Source organism: Condylura cristata, unplaced genomic scaffold (assembly GCF_000260355.1).
Source record: "Condylura cristata isolate star-nosed mole 26May11 unplaced genomic scaffold, ConCri1.0 scaffold00013, whole genome shotgun sequence".
NCBI classification, from domain to species: Eukaryota; Metazoa; Chordata; class Mammalia; order Eulipotyphla; family Talpidae; genus Condylura; species Condylura cristata.
In genome coordinates, this window is record NW_004567114.1 from 19804382 (window position 1) to 19821191 (window position 16810).

At 38.5% G+C, this 16810-nt stretch overlaps 1 protein-coding gene across 3 annotated transcripts in view; it reads right to left on the reverse strand.

Moving 5' to 3' along the window:
- The window catches only part of GPATCH2L (G patch domain containing 2-like), a 48180-nt gene that overhangs the window by 12001 nt on the left and 19369 nt on the right, over positions 1 to 16810 (reverse strand). For 2 of the 3 annotated variants that reach the window (XM_012724679.1, XM_012724680.1), the window contains exons 5-9: positions 16343 to 16351; positions 15467 to 15546; positions 12721 to 12788; positions 11815 to 11854; positions 9154 to 9239 (exon numbers count right to left, since the gene is read on the reverse strand). In XM_012724679.1, coding sequence (XP_012580133.1) covers positions 9154 to 9239; positions 11815 to 11854; positions 12721 to 12788; positions 15467 to 15546; positions 16343 to 16351 — 283 coding nt within the window. The remainder of the gene's footprint in view (positions 1 to 9153; positions 9240 to 11814; positions 11855 to 12720; positions 12789 to 15466; positions 15547 to 16342; positions 16352 to 16810) is intronic. The other variant, XM_004682058.2, reaches the window with a different exon arrangement.

Consider the following 16810-nt stretch of genomic DNA (forward strand, 5'->3'; position numbering starts at 1 on the left):
GGGTAAAAAGTTTATTCATGATTTTTCTTCTTTACTTAAAACTCACTGAAGGAATTTCTAAGACTTCTTAAATTAAATCCTAACGCCATTTTTTTCAAAATGAACTGTTACTGGACATGAAGGTACTCCATACCCTTGAGCTTGGGGATGTGAGGCAGGAGGGACAGTTACTAGAAGAGACACAAAGTTCTTGAATTCTTCCTAGTAAATGTTCTGTTTCTGGAACTGGATGCTGGCTACCTGACAATGAGTTTATGAAAATTCACTGAGTGAACATTTTTCTGTATATATATTATCTTCCTGCAATAGGAAGTTTAATTTAAAAAGCACTTGTTCAAGATCAATTTACAAAATGCTTAATTTAAGAAAAGTACTCAAAGGGTTTTTTTGTATTAATTCTCAGCATATTAACTTTTCCTGACTTAAGAAATACTGCCTTTTATTTACAAACCAGTCATCATTTTACATATATCACAGTTTCTTTATGGACTTAATCAGTAGTCCTTAATCAGGATTTAGTCACACTCATTAGAGATGAAACCACTGATGTATGAAAATATTTAAAATTTGTAAACCATTTTAATAAATGTTTTCTAAATGCTTACTTGTTGCTGTGAAATAAGCACTACTTACTGCCATGCACACAGGCTAGTACACAGTGCTGTATTTTGCTACATCTTTACACAGCCTGTCCCTCCCTCCCCCAGGAGGTCTGTTACGACTCCCAGGCCCAGATGGTCTTCACACTACTTCTGCCCCTCTGGGCCATGGTCTTAGAGTTTCACTCTGCCCTACGCAATGATGGCAAGGATTTAGGGCTGACCATCCCTGCATTAAATAGCTTCCATGTGCCTCCAGACTGTTCCATGTGCCTCCATTTGCAACAAATGGGATATTTCTGCTACCCTATTCCCACTTCTAAATGTATTAGCTTCTTCAATTTTTTAAAATTCCTCTAGTTATAACCTAGGAAAGAACTAAGGTTTTCCAAGGAAATCAACTAATGAATCTAAAGTCAACTTTATTTTATAAGTAAAAATAATGTATTTTTGTCTATTTCCCTTTCCACTCAGCAGATGTTTTGCTATTTAAACTGTTCACTCAACTTTTACTGAGCACTTACTGTGTCATTTGTTATACTGGATACAAAGGATGGCAGTTAACAAAACAATGTCTTCACTAATGAAACTGGTAGCATATTCCTACTTCCTGCTTCATAGCTTTTCTGTGTAATAGAGGATAAAGGAGAACACAGAATAAGCTTTGTGCAATCAAAGAATCACCAGGAGTAAGCCCTGTGCAAACAAAGAGGAAGTGAGCACTTGGAGCAAGATGACTTTAAGAAGACAGGAAATGGAACCTGTCCTGCCACACAGCACACTCACAACAGGACAGGCCTGTTCCAGATTAAAGAACCATATGTATGGGGCTAGGAGGGTCCTTGTGTTATTTGGGGGAACCAAAGCAGGAGGTAAGGCAACTACTATTGTCTCAGCTTCTTATTTAAGAGAGTTCCAATTTTTTGTTTGCCCCAAACAACTTCCTATCACTCAAATGTAAAAACAAAGAGTTAAAGAAGGAAGGAAAAAAATACAGAAATTGACCTCTCTCCACACTATTTTCACTTAGGAATCACCTTGGTTCCCTCTCTTTTTATTGTTATTTATTTCTTTTATATTATTTTACCTTAATGGTATCACTTTCTACTCTTGCAAGATAGTAACTGAAAAAGGACAACACACAAGTGTGGAGTCAAATGGAGGGAAAAGGTCTGACCTTCCTTTCTAATCGAGATACCTTTCCCAAAGGAAGAAAAGGGAAGACTTACAAAATCTGAAAGCAGAAAAATCTCTTTTTCAAGAACAGTGTAGAGGTTTCCTTGTATGCTATATAAACCACATACTATATGTGATTATATAAAATTATTATGCCAGGTGCAAGAAATACATAAATTAAATCAAAATCACTACCAAGTTTATTTCCTTCTCAATTTGAGTAGCAAATGGTTATCAGAATCATACAAGGGGATTTTACAAAATACACAAACTGCCACCACGCTGGGGTAGTAGAAGAATACATTTACTTTGAAATTTCTCCTCAGATAATTCTGGTACGCTTCTACCTACTGTGAAAATCATTGAGTTAAAAAATACATATCATATTACCAAGCCTAGCTAGTAGATAAAAGATATCTAAACATTAACTTAAGAAAAACAGAATGATTAGATGAATATACATTTAGATAAAAATACTGACACCCTCTGGGCCTCCCTGGTGACGCATGGGGTTAAGTTTCATCTGCAACCAAGAGTTCAATCCCTGGGCAGGGAGCGGACCCACATGGCCCAGCAGCCCTCTTCTGTTCTGCCCACTGCTCCCCTCAGCAGTGTGCTTCAGTCAATCCTCCTGTTCTGTTTCCCACTGTCTCGGGTGAGTCCTCTCACCCCTCCCTCCACCTCTAGCCTGTACCCCAGTTCTCTATTCATAAATGAATAAATCTTTAAAAAAAATACTGACCTTGGTATATAATTAACCTGATAAAAGAAAGGCTACACTTTTCTATTTCACCTGACTGAGGCCTTAGCATCCTCTGGGCTGGTTATTTTCACAGCACTAGTGACAAGTCAGTACTTCCCCTGAGAATATCACATTCAGTGCATTTGCTGAATGTACTGGGGGTGGGAGAGGAAGTGAGGGGAACGGGAGGAGGAGAAGATGAGCATTAATGGCAATAAATACACTCTTTAAAATTTCTTACTTCAGGAAAAGTCACTAAATTCATATCCATAAATGTGAAGGTCAATGCTGAAGACTACCAGTTAATTGAAAGTATATTCTGTATAGCCACGCATAAACATAACATTTCTATTTTATTTTTTACTGCAGGTAACTGAAAGATCAGGTGAGTTGTTAAAACTGCAGTGTTCCTTAGCAAACTGGGCAGATCACTATGTCCCTGGGGCAGGAATGTACTTTTAGGGGGAAAAAATTACTTTGAGAAATACATGCATGTTTAATAGAACCAATTTGGCAAAAAAAATAACTGAAGTGACTGCTTTAGATTTAGAACAAAGACATTTAGAGTCACTCCTAAGGAGAGAAAGCTGTCTTTATCTGTCAATGGCAAGCTAATTTAAGGAATAGTTCACCTTCAAAAATCACTCATTTTTAACACCCACTGAAAAGTTCAATTTCGTGTACAAAATAAAGTTTTTTGTAAAAAAGTATGTATTTGTTGTACTCTTTCTTAGCTACATATAAATAAAAAGAAAAATTATTGATGTTTCCAATAACCAAAAGTCACCTATAACATACATTCCATTTATTCTCCTTAATTACTGTTCAATTCACCTCAATTATTTTTTAACAAAAATTTATGAAGGCTCAGCCTGCGTATAGCACTATGCTGGATATGGAAAAGGTAGTCACAAGTGACTGGGGATTCCCAACATAGTGAGGAAGCTGGGACACAAAGAACATAAAAAACTCAAGGAACAAGTGAAGTACCAGGGGAAAGTGAAGGAAAAGAAAATTAAATCTAGGGAAGTAGAGCCATCCCTTCCTCACATGTTATTTTCTCTTCAGGGTTAACTGACATTTATTAAACACCCAGTGGGGGAAATATTTTCACAGACTTGCATGTAAGAAAGGATCCAGGCCTATGACACTAGCAGCAGCCAGGGAGAGAAAACCACTTCACAATTATCAGAGGACACAGAGGAGGCTTATCTAATAGGAAGAGATCCTGGCAATTCCACTGGTGTTTTCCACCCCAACCTAACCCTCAGCAGTCTATGACAAAATGCTCACTAGCACTGAAAACTCTCCATTATCTACTTCTCCTAAATGGGCCACGGTTGGCATAACATGAAGCTGTTTCATGCCACCCACTGGAGCAGAATAGTTTCATATCAGCTGGAAAGTTGGGTATATTACAATAGAAAAAAATGCTTTTATCCACTCCACTTAGGCAGCAAGATGTGAACCAGCTGAGAGCTGCTGCAAACAAGACTATCCAACAGAGGACAAAAGGTTTGAGAATGGCGTACTACATAACTGAGGTTCCAGTAGGATAGGGCAGCTTGTGCAGTGAGAGCAGAAACATTTCGTCACCCATGGTCAAAACGGAGGGACTAAAGAGGTAGAAAAGTAATAAAAGGTTCTTTCCCCCAAGCCCTGAGGTAAAACCCGAGGCTGTTTACTATGGCTCCAAAGGTCAAAATTAATAGCACGAATTGAGTCTTCTTCTGGCTCTTTGAAACTCCTTGTCAAGTGGCACAGCCAGCTGGGCACACAACTCTGATATGCAGATCACAGCGTTTGTGAACAGATAAAACGAATAACAATGAGCTCATCCTATCAAATATCAACTCTCTCATGGGCAGGAAGGGCTCTGTTTTATGCAACTACTATCTCCTCTTTTGGTCCATTTGAGGCCATGCAAGCACCTCCAGAATCTGTACTACAGGCAGCAAATGACTGGAAGCCAACTCAAAGTTTGTAGAACTGCAAACACCCTGAGGACAGGGAAGAGGAGAACTAAATAAAAAATATATTAGCTACCAATATGCTAAATATTTGAGTATATTATTTCATTTTTACTTCCACTAATCAAATAACTAAATAATTATTTCCATTTTAAAGATTAGAAAATTGAGGTATGCTGAGATGAAGTTATCCACCCACGTAAAACCCAAATTCTTACCTGGATCTGCCCTCACACTAATATCCTTGCTTTAACCTCAAACTATATATATATATATATATATATATATGCTATATTCTATGATGTTGGAGAAAATAGCAGAAACTATGAAACTTTCCCTTCTCAATAAGGAACATGTATAGTAACTGTCTACCAGGCTGCTATCTGCTGTCCTTCCTGAAACCGGAAATAAGATTTCTCAAAGGAAAACAGACTTATCAAGGACCTATGTGATAAAGCTTTGCTATGTCAGAATTTAAAGAAGGGTTAAGTGGGAATAGTAATGGGTTACCAAATCACCACCCAAAACAGAGGAAAGGTCACTAAAGTTGGAGAAAACTCAAAACTGCCACAAGACACTCAAAAATTACGACTGGTGAATTAGGCAGCATATACAGAGAGATGGAGCAATTATCAAGTTCTAGATATGGTTTTCTAAGGCAGTAATGGTAAGCAAACCAGCCTTCAGAATCAATAAACCTCAAATTTGGGGGAAAGCTGCCTACGGCCTTTTTTTTTAACCATTCTGTGCCTGTGTCCTTGACAGCAATTCCCCACCACACACAATTACACCATCTCCTTTTGAGTACCAGCAATTTTTAATGATAGCAATGATAACTACTTTATTAACAACATCCAACAAATACTACCAAACAGCCCATTCACCCATTCACCCTTCCAACTATGCAACTTCCACCCAACAGCTCCTATAATTCACCTCAACAACCCAGCCAACAATTCCTTTTATTTGTTTGTTTCACTTTAACTTAGGGGCAATGTATGGTCTCTCCCTCAGATGTGGTCACCACAGTGCTCCCATCATCAAAGCACCTACTGATACTTATTTATTTAACAATGCCATTTGTAGATCACTATGTGCTAGGCACTGGGCTAGATCCTTACACTCTCTTCTTCACCAGCAGCAATTCTCCACAGCTTAGAGAGAGGGAGAGGTCCAGTGTCCTACCTCCCAAAAGGAACTGCATACACAGTACCAGAACCATGAGCACAAAGAGCTCATGCCAATTATGAAATAGGAGTTCCTGTTAAGCAAACTACAAAGCACCAGTCATAAAGCCATATGCTTTTAGGGCACTGGTTCTTAACCCTGGCTGCATACTACATTCACCAATGAGCTTCAAAATAATGCCAATGCCTGGGCCTCATCCCAGACCAATTAAGTAAGAATCTCAGGAGGTGGGGCTCAGCACGGCCATATTTTTAAAAACTTGCCAGGTGATTCAAAAGTGCAGCCAGGGTTGAAAACCACAAAGCTTAAATGTTTATGAAAACCGCTTAATTCACAAATCTATCAGGTGATCCAAGACAAAAATGTCCTCTCCCATCCACAGCACCTGTCATTGGGCTGTATTAAAATGATACATCAATAAAGTGTTCTCTTAACACTGCGGTCTCATTATTTCTTTGTTTATGGCAGTGGAATACTAAAAGGAGAGTGGCTTGAGGTCACTCATCGAGAGCCAGGCCTCACTCTAGAACTGGGGCTGTGTGTGGCTCCAGCAATGAGAATGCGGCTGAGGAGCCATCTTTCCTGTTCAGCCGCATGTATGCAGGCGCAGAGCCAGCTCTGTCCAGGCAGGAAGCAGCTTCGGCTCAGCAACCTGACAGGAGAAAACCCTCACAGTTCAGACAGGATTATCAAACTCTTTGTGCTCTTAAAGGAGAGTAATTATAGGCATGTGAAAAAAGGGAAGCACTCCCTGAGGAACTCTTCCTCACATGCTTCCCAAGAGGGACTAGGGCCATTAAAAATTCCATGATGAAGAGGAAAAACAGCCTGGGAACAGCCAGGAGGCAATACAGCAAATTAATACACCAGCCCTCCTCGGGGAAAGCTGTGATAAAACAGGAAACACTTCTCTCTTTGCAAAATAAAATTATACCACTAATGATAACAGAGTCACCACACACACACACACACACACAAATCGTTCTAATGATGGGTGGGGAATTCCCAATGCTACCCAGATGTTTTGAAAGAAATCTTTTTCCTATTACTACAAATAAAATGGAACAAGAAAAAGACACAATTTCCATTCGAAACAATTTTTAATACAGTCACTCAGCCGCCTCTCCCCTTCTACCACCACCACTCTTTAACATTCCTTCCCAGGCTTTGTTAATGGCCCACTCTTAACAAAACCGCCATCCAGTTCTCAATCCAATGTCATCAGCTGGCCGCACTGGAGCTAGATGATTCCTTCTCTACTGAGCCTCTTGCCTGGCAGGGCCCCCACTATTTCAAAGGAATCAGAGGCAGCCACAGAGGTTCAGTGTTTTCTCATGCACATTTTCTAAAACTGCACAAAGGTCACTAGAGTAGTGGCTGCCAAACTACTGACTGCCAATCAAAAACAAAAACATTCCTCAGATAACACATACACATAAAAAATCTGGGCTACTAGACTAATATATGTCCAATTCAAAATAAGAAATATTTTTTAAAATATTCTATTCCAAACTTATATGCATGCAGCCTACTTTGTATCCACTGCCCGGGGAATGATGTTCAGAAAAATAACAATGAACTACAGTTGTCCACATCCTCTCACAATGCTTTTAGCAAAGGTCTAAAGCAATCAGCAGTATTTACCTAGAGCTGAGCCTACAGGAAGCACAGCCTATAAACTTCTTTGTGTTTCCAAGTTCAGCCACAAGCACTGCCAGTGAGAGGATGAAGATAATGATGTGATAATGAGATACACAAAGAAACAAGCGGCCTGACACTTGCTCCAGCTAAGGTGAGGCTTTATAGGCAATATACTACCTGATAAAGCATAGATACTATTCTTAGCTCAGCACAGCAGGTCCAGGTAGCAGAGGTAAAGAGAGAAGGGCAAATAATCCACTTTCAGCATCATACAGTGCTACTCACGCAGTCTTCTCCAAAGAATTTATATAGTCAGTATTGCATCTGGTATTAAGATAAAAAGGTGGAGGACCATTTTCCCACATTTGAAATTTTGGGTCTTCGGAGACAGTTTGAGTACCACCTCCAGTCTAAGAAAGCCTCCCTAAGCCTCAGTGGGGGAGCATTTGCACTTCACATCATTCTGGTACACACTTTTATGCACTTGAACTCCACACTACAACAGCTGATTTCCACACCTGTCTCTCCCAAGAGAAAATAAGCTTCTTGAAGACAGCGTCTAAATGAAAAGCCTAGCAAATACCAGGGAATCACAAATTCTGAATGAATGAATCAATGATGAATAAACAGCATGCTACTGAAGTAAAGGTGTTACAGTGGTAGTTTATCACCCCACAACTTTCCATTTCTTGGTAATAACATTGCTGATGGTCTCTTTTCAAAAGACCTCCCCCACTGAAATATTATTTCTCCAGTAGAAGATCTGGCAATAGGTGCAGAGTTTAATATGGAAGAGAGTATATAACAGGCCAGCATGGAATTGACTCACTGCATCCATGAAAGAATAACATCTTGGTGTAACCTGTCCCCAAAATCTATAAACATCTATTTCAGAGCATATAAAGAAAAATAATCATCAGAACCTTGGAAAGAAATTCTTTGCCAATAAAAGAAAATTTCTATGGTCCAGCTTACTAGCTGCTCTTTTGTATACAATAATGCTGCTAAGGGGAGCTAACACCAAAACACTATTTAAATCCCATGCCACCTAATGTAAGAGAATTTATATTGAAAGATGCAGGATTCATTCTGACAAAACCACTGAAATCCTAGTTAAGTGCCAAGACACTGTATTTGGTATTGGGGACATCAGGGAACAAGACCAGGTCTCTATACTTTGAAGCTTATATTCTAGTGAAATACAGAAGCAAAAAGTAGGGGAGGGAAAAAGCAAATTGGTTACAGACTGTGATGAAAAATATAAAGGAAAGAAATAGATAATGAGCAAAGGTGGAGGCAGCCCCTTTAAACAGGATGGTTCCTCCCTGAGGAAGTGGCCCGAGTTTAGATGAAGGAGATAATAATGGCAAGAGCTCCGAGACAACGAGGCAAAGGGAACAAGCGTGAAGGTGCAGAAGTAGGAGGGGTTGCTACGTTAGAGAACAAAATGGAGCTCCCTGGGGCCACTGGCTCTTCCCCAGTAAGGAGTTAGAAGTATATGAAAGGAGTTGGACATATGGTCAGAAGTCAGATTATGCAGAGTTTTGCAGGTCATAGCAAGGGCCATTAGTAATGTTCTCTGAAGATGAGGCTTTTAACATAAGAAATATGAAATGTGAGCCAGAAGACTTAGGTCAAAATTGAGACTGAAATCATCACAAGAAATATATTTCATCACTCTGCCTCAGCTTCTGTATTTATAAAACATTTATTGACATTGAAGAATTGTTGTAAAGACTGACTTGGACACTATAAAAACATACTTTATAATTTGAAAAGTCCTATTCAAAGGAAAATGGTACTCTCTAAAGGAAATAACAGCCACCAAGACAATTACCTGGCAGAGCAGTGCGCTGGTGAACATCTTCGATGAGAAGCATCAGCAAGAACATCCAGAGAGTAAAGGGGAGAAAGTGGATTAAACTGCAAGAGTAAGTGAGACTTTTATTATGACTTATATGAAACAGACCTGCTCCTAAAAGTTACCTGTTACTAGATCATTTTTACCCTATGGCTGCTTGACTCTTTTGCCAGACCAAGAAACCATTCAATAAAGTGGCACATATTCAGAAGTGTACTCATGAGTTGGCCTACCCGACCTGACACACCCAAAAAAGACCTTGGTAAACACATCTTTTCAAAAACTTCTAATATACAATACTTAAGTGGCAGAGAACAGTATTTCTTAGCTGATACAAGAGGACCTTATTCCCACTGATATCAACTCCATTCCCAAGAAAACCAACATGAAATCACCTTTACATTTCCTTAACCTGGCAAACATTTCCAGTTAATAAGTGGTTAGCATATTCCAACAGCACAGTGTAGTGGAAACAGAATTAGATGAAGACTTAGAATACCTAACATTCAGCTCCAGCCTACAACCCAGTTGCCATGTACTCAAAACTGCATAAGTTCTTGTGTTTTACTATCATCATCTGTAAAATGGATGCTTCCTAATATGTCTTTTATCAATTTTATAGATTGTTGTGAGGATTAAATGAAATCTTGATTTTAGCTTATGAAGTAATTCTAGTTCCCCATCTATAAAACAACTGATCTCAAACAGTGGCTGTAAGGATCAAATGGGATCCCTACCTATAAAAGTACCTTTGTATTTGATGGCTTTCTTGAACTTTGTCCTCAATAAATAATCCTCTCCAAAAACCTAAGAACTAAAAGTATTTTAGATTGGAAAAACTCAGAACTGCAATTTCAAAAGATTTTTTTTTTAAATTCATCTGTCCAGGTCCTCCATGGTGGTGCAGCAGGTTAGAGCTCAGCACAGCAAAGCTGTCCATAACCATTTCAGGGTAAGTTTAATCCCCAGCACTGCAGGTGACCCACATGGTGCAGCAGACCTTTCCTGTCTCACCTGCTCCTCCCCTCTGCAGTGTACTTCATCAATCTGTCTATTCTGCTCCCCACTCTGTCTCTGGTGAATTCTCTCACGGCCCATGCATCTCTAGCCTGTGCCCCAGTTCTGTATGTATAAAATAAATAAAATCCTTAAAAAAAAAAAATTCACCTGTCCTATGTGAATGTCATAAAATTCAGCCCCCCCCACTCTCCCCCCCCCACACACAAAATTCAGTTCCAGTTCTACCATCTGTATAACTTTGGCCAAACAGTTTAAATCTCATTTATAAATAACACATCTGAACTTGGTGATCACTGCAGGTCCCTTTATGCCTTTAAAATCGCTGATGAAAACAATTCGCTCAGAGTTCCCCAAACTGCAGTCTCTCAGATGCCACCTTAATGACTTTCCTATCTACCAACTATACTGTTATTTACTTAGTATTTCTCCTTGTATCACTTCTTTTTCTCAGCTTTGTCCTTATTGTGCATCTATGAAATAACGAGTTTGATACAACATTTTATAATATATATTATTATAATTTAACATAAGAATTATATGTCCATAAACCATCTAAAATCATCTCAGTCTATATACCAGTTATGTCTACCATTGTTCTAATTCATTTTGAAACAACAACTTTAAGGTAAAGATTTCAAGTCTAAAACATCTACCAACTTGAAACCATGAAGTAGTCAAAAAACTAAAAAGCTGGGCCTTGCTGTTGGAATTAAAGGTTAAGTCTCAGCACTATCATTGCTAGGGACTGAGTTCAATGGAGTTTCATGCCCAGCCAGGTAGCTGACCCACATATGGCATAACACACCTCTCCTGTCTCACCTGCTGCTCACTTTAGCAATATTTTTCAGTAAATCGACCTTTTCTGCTCCCCACTCTGTCTCTGCTGAATCCTCTCATTCCCCTCCCCCTCCGTTCCTCCCTAGCCTACATGCCAGTTCTTCTATGCAAAAACTAAAAAAAAAAAAAGCAGCAATAGGAAACCTGAGAATTTTCTCCAGCACTTCTTTAACATCTATTTTACTATTAATTACCAAGATAAAGCAACCCCCCCAGCCCTGAAATCAAAAGGCCTTAAAAAGGACTCAATCAGTAGCCACTACCAGTAATTTTAAAATTTTGACCCTACGCAGAGAATGAGGTATGTCAAAGGCCCTGTCAAGGGATAACAAAAGAGTGAGAGGGGCTCCCAAGCCTCAACCCCACTTCACCCAATACAGCTCTACCTTCTGCTGTTCTATATATTTAGGTTTTAACATGTACTTGTCAGTGCAAGATGCTGATGTTGAAATAAATCATAAGCAGAAGAATTGCATTTGCTATCTTACTGCAAAATTCAAAACTCAAATAAAAATGAACTTTTTATGAAGTATATATTATAAACAATAAACTGAAGATCACAACTGAACCTAAAAAGGAAAACTGGCTGCAATTCCTTGTGATGAATAATAGGATATTCTTAGAAAACGGCTTTCCAAGAAAATCGTTAACAATGCAAGAGAAACTTACCTCATGTGCACAAGTAGAAATGTGAGGAAAATCAAAAGCCAACCTTTTATTCTTTCTAAACAAAAGGAAATCAAATGATAAAATAAAGATGACAGAGAAAAACAATCTTACCTGATTTCGTTCTCTTTTCCCAGCTGATGGTAACCAGAAACTAAAGAGAGGGAGAAAATAACAGGAAAGAAAACAATAAAAGAAGTGGTAAGGGAATTATAAACAGATTAGAAGATGCTGGGATAATGATGTGAAGACAAAGAAAACCAGGGGGGGGGGTGGAGTTGGAGGGAAACAGAAAGGTATTAAATGTCTGAAAATTCTTTGTAGAAAATAACTCTTCAAAGGAAAGTTTTCTAGTGGTATGTAAAAAACTGGACACTAAATATAAACCCCTGACACTAGGGCACTCTTGGTTTTGCAGAAATAACAAGGACATAAACCGCACATACATACACATCTTGTCGATTTTGTAAATTAGAAATCTGACCAAGTTAGATGTACACAGAGTCATAGCTAAATATTGGCCATGTCATGTACAGGAAGCATCAAAGAGACACTATTATTAGGGGACAAGGCTGCCACAAGAAAGCGCAGAACAATTTCCCAAGAGCTACACTTAGATTTTCCAACTGCATTGACTATATTAGTTAGGACAAAAAGACATTTCTCTATACAGAGGTCTAAAAATGGGAAGCATGCACAGGACAATGTAGAGGCAAGCACTCCATTTGGAACAAAAAAGAAATTTTACGAGACAGAAAAATGAGTTTAAAATATGACATCCATATTAGAGGTTACTTTTATAGTAAAGCACCTATGGATATAAAAACAAGTCTAAGAAGAAAAAAAAATCACCATCATGGGTTTAGGGTGTTAGTCATGTTAACTGTTTCAAAACACAAATCTTTACAAACTCCTCTTTCAACTCTTAAAAAGTCAGAATTCTAGGTTCCTTCATAAAACTTCCTCCTGTCTCCTTCACCAGTAACAGGCTAGGATAGCCATAAATGTGTAAGGACTCACTCTTTCTGCCGAGGATCACTAATGATGGGGCCTAGTCTTTCAGCACTCAAAGTACTTATGCTGGTCTCCTGAAAAGACAAGAAAGAAAGATTATCACCTAACCACAGAAACACACATAGAGTCTGATCTGTCCCCAAGCTCACATTTCCCCTAACAGCTAGGCAGGGCAACCTCAACAGCACATCTCAAATGTCAACCTTAAACTCTGACAGTAGATTTCTTTTTATGGGAGTCTATCTTAAAAGAACATATCAAAGACTTATTTTTCTCCAGTGTTCAAAAAAGTCACTGTAAACAGTTTGCCATATATGGTGATTTTAATATAGTGAATAATGAGTATCTACTGGAGTTATCAAAGTATATAGGGATAGAAATATTTTTTTCAAATATTCAATAGCAGCCAACTTTGAACAGGCCAGCACACCACACTCCTTGGGGTTGTGTGATAATACCTCCCACAGACTTCACAATGGGACATTTATTGAGGCTTCACTGGGAACATTAAACTGCTGCTGACCAAATGGATGCACAGCAAAGCATTTTTGTGACTTACAAAAATTGTGACCCTTTTTATGCTGTTAAGTTTCATCTCTTAAAGTAAAAACAGGAAGTCTATATAAATTGGTTTTAAATTTCATATAAAGATTGTTATATGAAATCTTACCCATAATACCACAAGTAATTAAAAAACTGGTCATCCTCAAAAAAATGCAAAATGGCAGAAGGCGTTCACACTTCATTTAACTTTGCATTTACAGTGAGTATTTATCACAGTACCTGAGGTGACATACTAACAGGTGAGTTATAGACCTATGAGTAGGAGCTCAAATGAGTGCGTAAGTCATGAGCATGCTGTCAAGCCTATTACTTGAACACATTTGTTTCCCATCAAATACTGTTATCTATAGTCATTTGTGCGTGAATTAACCTAAACATTAGGATACATTTTAGTAGAACAACTAGCCACAGAAAATTAATTTGCAATGAGATTCTGAGTGGGAGTGGAGCTAAATGAAAAGGTATTGTATACTGCATTCTTTGTATTCCTCATCCCTTACACCTATGCCTCCTGGTCTCACACAAAGCCATGGTAGTGGGCCCAAGGGAAAGATGGGTGAAGAATGAGTTATTTGTTACAGCAGAAAAATTATTAACTTAAAGTGCCATAATGTTTAAATTTACAGTTTATTACTGTGTAAATTACAAGCAGTACTTTGCGTAATTAGCAGCTCACTGGCAGGGAGCTATGAATGAAGCCCATTATTTATGATTACAATTTAGAAAAGAGGAGAGTTGGGGGAGGGGGACAGGGGGCTAGACAGTGACCTCTGCTAGAAATGACAAATACCTCTTTAAGGTGATGAAGATGAATTAAGCAAGGAAATACTATTGTATTCATTTGAAATCATTAAGAGGTACCTCTAATAGACCCTAGTTACCTTCCAGGCAAGTAAAGGGGGCCTTCAAGATGAACTGATTTACTTCCATGGAAGTAGAAGACTCTTATTTTATAGGAGCTGAAATAAAGTAAAGTAAATGCTAGGGAGAACCTGTCAGAACTAGCCAATAAAGAGAAAACAGTAAGATGAGCTCTCTGTTCCCTATTTCCAGCCTCCCCTCACCCATGTACTCTCAGCCCGTAGCTAGACTGTTAAGAATTAGCTCCCACAATAGCAAAAGCAGCATCTTGTTACCTGAAATAACAAGTGAGCCAAAAGAGGACTCATTCTATCAATAATCAAATAACTCTCTAATTAGATATTTGAAACTGAATTTAAAAATAAGAAATTAGTTCACTTGAAGAGAAACAGCTTTATTCCTTCTGCTTGGCTATAACTTCAGAAAAGAGTTCCCTGGTTAAACTATAAAACAGTAGCTCGCTGAGGGCAGCCAACTGTGGCTCTGACTGCCACAGCCCTGGCCTGCCACACAGCCGCACAGCAATCATTCTGAGAGTTTACTGATGAACAAATTAATGCTCAAATGTCTCTGTACTCTTTGCCTACCACCATTGTCTCTAACTGGGGATGAACCCCAGACTTAAACTATTTCAATATCAAAATTAAACAATACAATAAAACTGTTTTAAAATATTAATCATAAAAGATAAAGGGAAGTGGACCTGGGTTCAATTCTTTATTTTGACACTTCTATCTAGGAAACAAGATATTTCTTAACTTCTTTGAACTTAAGTTAATTTCCTTTTTTAGCAAAAAGGAGCATCACACTTTTTCTAAGGGTGTTGGGAGAATTAAGTGAACTGAATGCCTGGCACAGTCCCTGTAAAAGATAGAACTGGGTAAAATGGTAGATACTCCTCCCTGGTGGCCAAGGGCATGGGAGTCCTGGAATTTGATGAGAGATTTCTTTTGCTTAAAGAATTATAGAATAAAAGATGCATTCATGAATTCAGGAATCATGGAGAAGCCACGAGTATTTTACCTAACATATTAAGGTCAAGCAAAAGAGCAGAAGAGACAGAGATCAGGCCTACAGATTTACCGACAAGAGATACTGACATGACAGTGTTTGCTCTGTCAGAACTTCAGTATGAATTAAGCCTCATCTTTTATATATGTATCCATTTATAACCTACATAATGTTCACTCTTGTGAACTTGCAAAAAAAATCAGTTAGCTTAATTAACTCCCAGGAGAGCTACAGCACTCTTGGTAATCAATAGCTTATGCAAATCCATGGGAATACTATCTTCCCACAGAGCCTAGGAAACAGCGAGAGCTATCACCTTCCCAACAAGCCTTCTTCGTCCCTTTCTGAGGCATCGAGCTGCAGCTCCCGGCAGACGATTCAAGCGGGCATGGTACCCTTAAAGAAAAAAGACACCAGTTACCAAATGCAGAAGATTCATCAGCAGTGATGTGCTTCCCTTATACCAAAGGTTTTAGCCCCCATGATCTTACTAGATTGACCCTAGTATCACTGAGCTACTTGCTAAGAATTTATTATTTCCATGTGTTTGTCACTAGCAGAATGATCTTTTACCTCCCATCTAGGCATCTTTATTTCAAAAAGTATAATTACTTGTTCAGTTCTTTATTACAAGGCTGTTTCAAGACTCAATAAAATAGCACATTGTAGGTACTTCATAAACTGAAAATGCAACACAAATATAAAGTAGTATCAGTAATTCCTAATTATAAATTAAATGCTAATTACTACCTCAAAACATTCTAAAGATCTATGAAATAATAGTATAAAAAAAAAACATACAGCATCATCACATTTTTCTAGCCACTGTGTTCTACATGTTAAAAAAAAGGGCAACTGGAAGATATAAAATGCTATCAGTGACTGTCTCGGGGTGTGGGATTACAAGCCATCTTAAGTTTTTTTCTTCCTATTCCTGCTTTTTTGTGAGCAACAAAAGGACTTTCAGAAGTGGTCAATGAAATGTTCAATGATAGTAAGTTAGCAAAAACACTTGCCTTAGGCCAGCAACAGTATTTACCAAGAACACACTCCTATGAGTAGGTCTTTCGTGCACCCAAATTCATCCTTACAAGAAGGTACAGAAAGGAGTTCATAGTTCTAAGTGTGAATGAGGTGCCAACAGATGCTCAACAAATATAGGACAACTGGCTACTTGGCTGATTACTGATACCTGGGAATCCTGGAATGATAAATGAATACAGTTAGAAAATGCCACTGAAACAGCTCTGTTCAGTGTCACAATACCTAAAGTGATGGTGCTGGTGTCCCAAGGAAATGAAGTGACTCTATCACAGTCAAAGGCCAGTCACAAATAATAAAAATATGGTAAACAGAACCAGAAAGTATTACCACCATGTTGCCTTCTCCCTGTCCTACGCTCTTTCCACTCTGGCTTGTTTACATCATAATTAAAGGAAAAGCAATCAATGTTTGTGTTAAAGTCCACTATACAGAGAATAAGGAACCCTCTTACAATGCTGATGGGAATTGCAAAGTGGTCCAACCAACCACTATGAAAAGTGTGGAGGACCTCAAATTATTAAAATGGATCTACCATATGACCCAGCAATTCCACTCCTAGGAATCTACCCAAAGTACACAAAGACATTAATTTGAAAGGAAACCTGTATTTACAATA